This window comes from Chaetura pelagica, unplaced genomic scaffold (assembly GCF_000747805.2).
Source record: "Chaetura pelagica isolate M959 unplaced genomic scaffold, ChaPel_1.0 scaffold69, whole genome shotgun sequence".
Lineage (NCBI taxonomy): Eukaryota > Metazoa > Chordata > Aves > Apodiformes > Apodidae > Chaetura > Chaetura pelagica.
Window position 1 is genome coordinate 10558422 of NW_009970724.1, and position 611 is coordinate 10559032.

General features: G+C 55.3%; 1 protein-coding gene across 1 annotated transcript in view; it reads left to right on the plus strand.

Moving 5' to 3' along the window:
• Positions 1 to 299: 299 nt before the first annotated feature.
• The window catches only part of LOC104396874 (lipid phosphate phosphatase-related protein type 4), a 30063-nt gene continuing 29751 nt past the window's right edge, over positions 300 to 611 (plus strand). The window contains 1 exon segment of the mRNA XM_010006774.1: positions 300 to 589. Within this exon segment, the coding sequence (XP_010005076.1) occupies positions 300 to 589 (290 nt within the window).

The following is a 611-nucleotide window of genomic DNA, read 5'->3' on the forward strand; positions in this document are numbered from 1 at the left end:
TCTCCTGGAACGTTAAAGATAAAAACCACAATGCAAGAATAAGCTTGCAGGTTCAAGACAACTTTCGCAGGCACTACTGATGTGCTACAAAAGAGTGAAAATGCCGCCCCACACCGAGCCCTCCCGCAGGCCCTGCCCAGGGTACCTCCTGCCGCCGCCCGCCCCAGGAAAGCCTGCAAACTTGGATCCATACATAGGATCTCAAAAAAAACCCAACACGTTTTACCATGGAAACAATTGTTCAGGTTAATTCTATTCTCTTTAAGATTGTAGCAGGAACTGCACCAAATACTTGACAGATGAGAGAGTTCCCACGCCTCAATGTTGCACACGGCCTGAAGAGCTCGGCTTTGCTGACCCCGGTGCCCCCTCCCCCGAGGCCGGGTGAGCTCTCACGGGCGACTCGACGCCAAAAAAGATCCCAGCCGCCAAAGAGCACTGCCCGTATAGGAATGCTATTCCCGGGGCCCTGCTACTGGTCTGTTTCAGAGGAAGATTTCCCAGAAATGAGGCAAAAGCCCCAGCCCCTCCATGGCGAGCCTTGCGCACCCTCCTCCCCGCAGGGAACCCGCTCAGGTGCCTCAGGCCCGTACGTGCACCTTTGGGAGCCG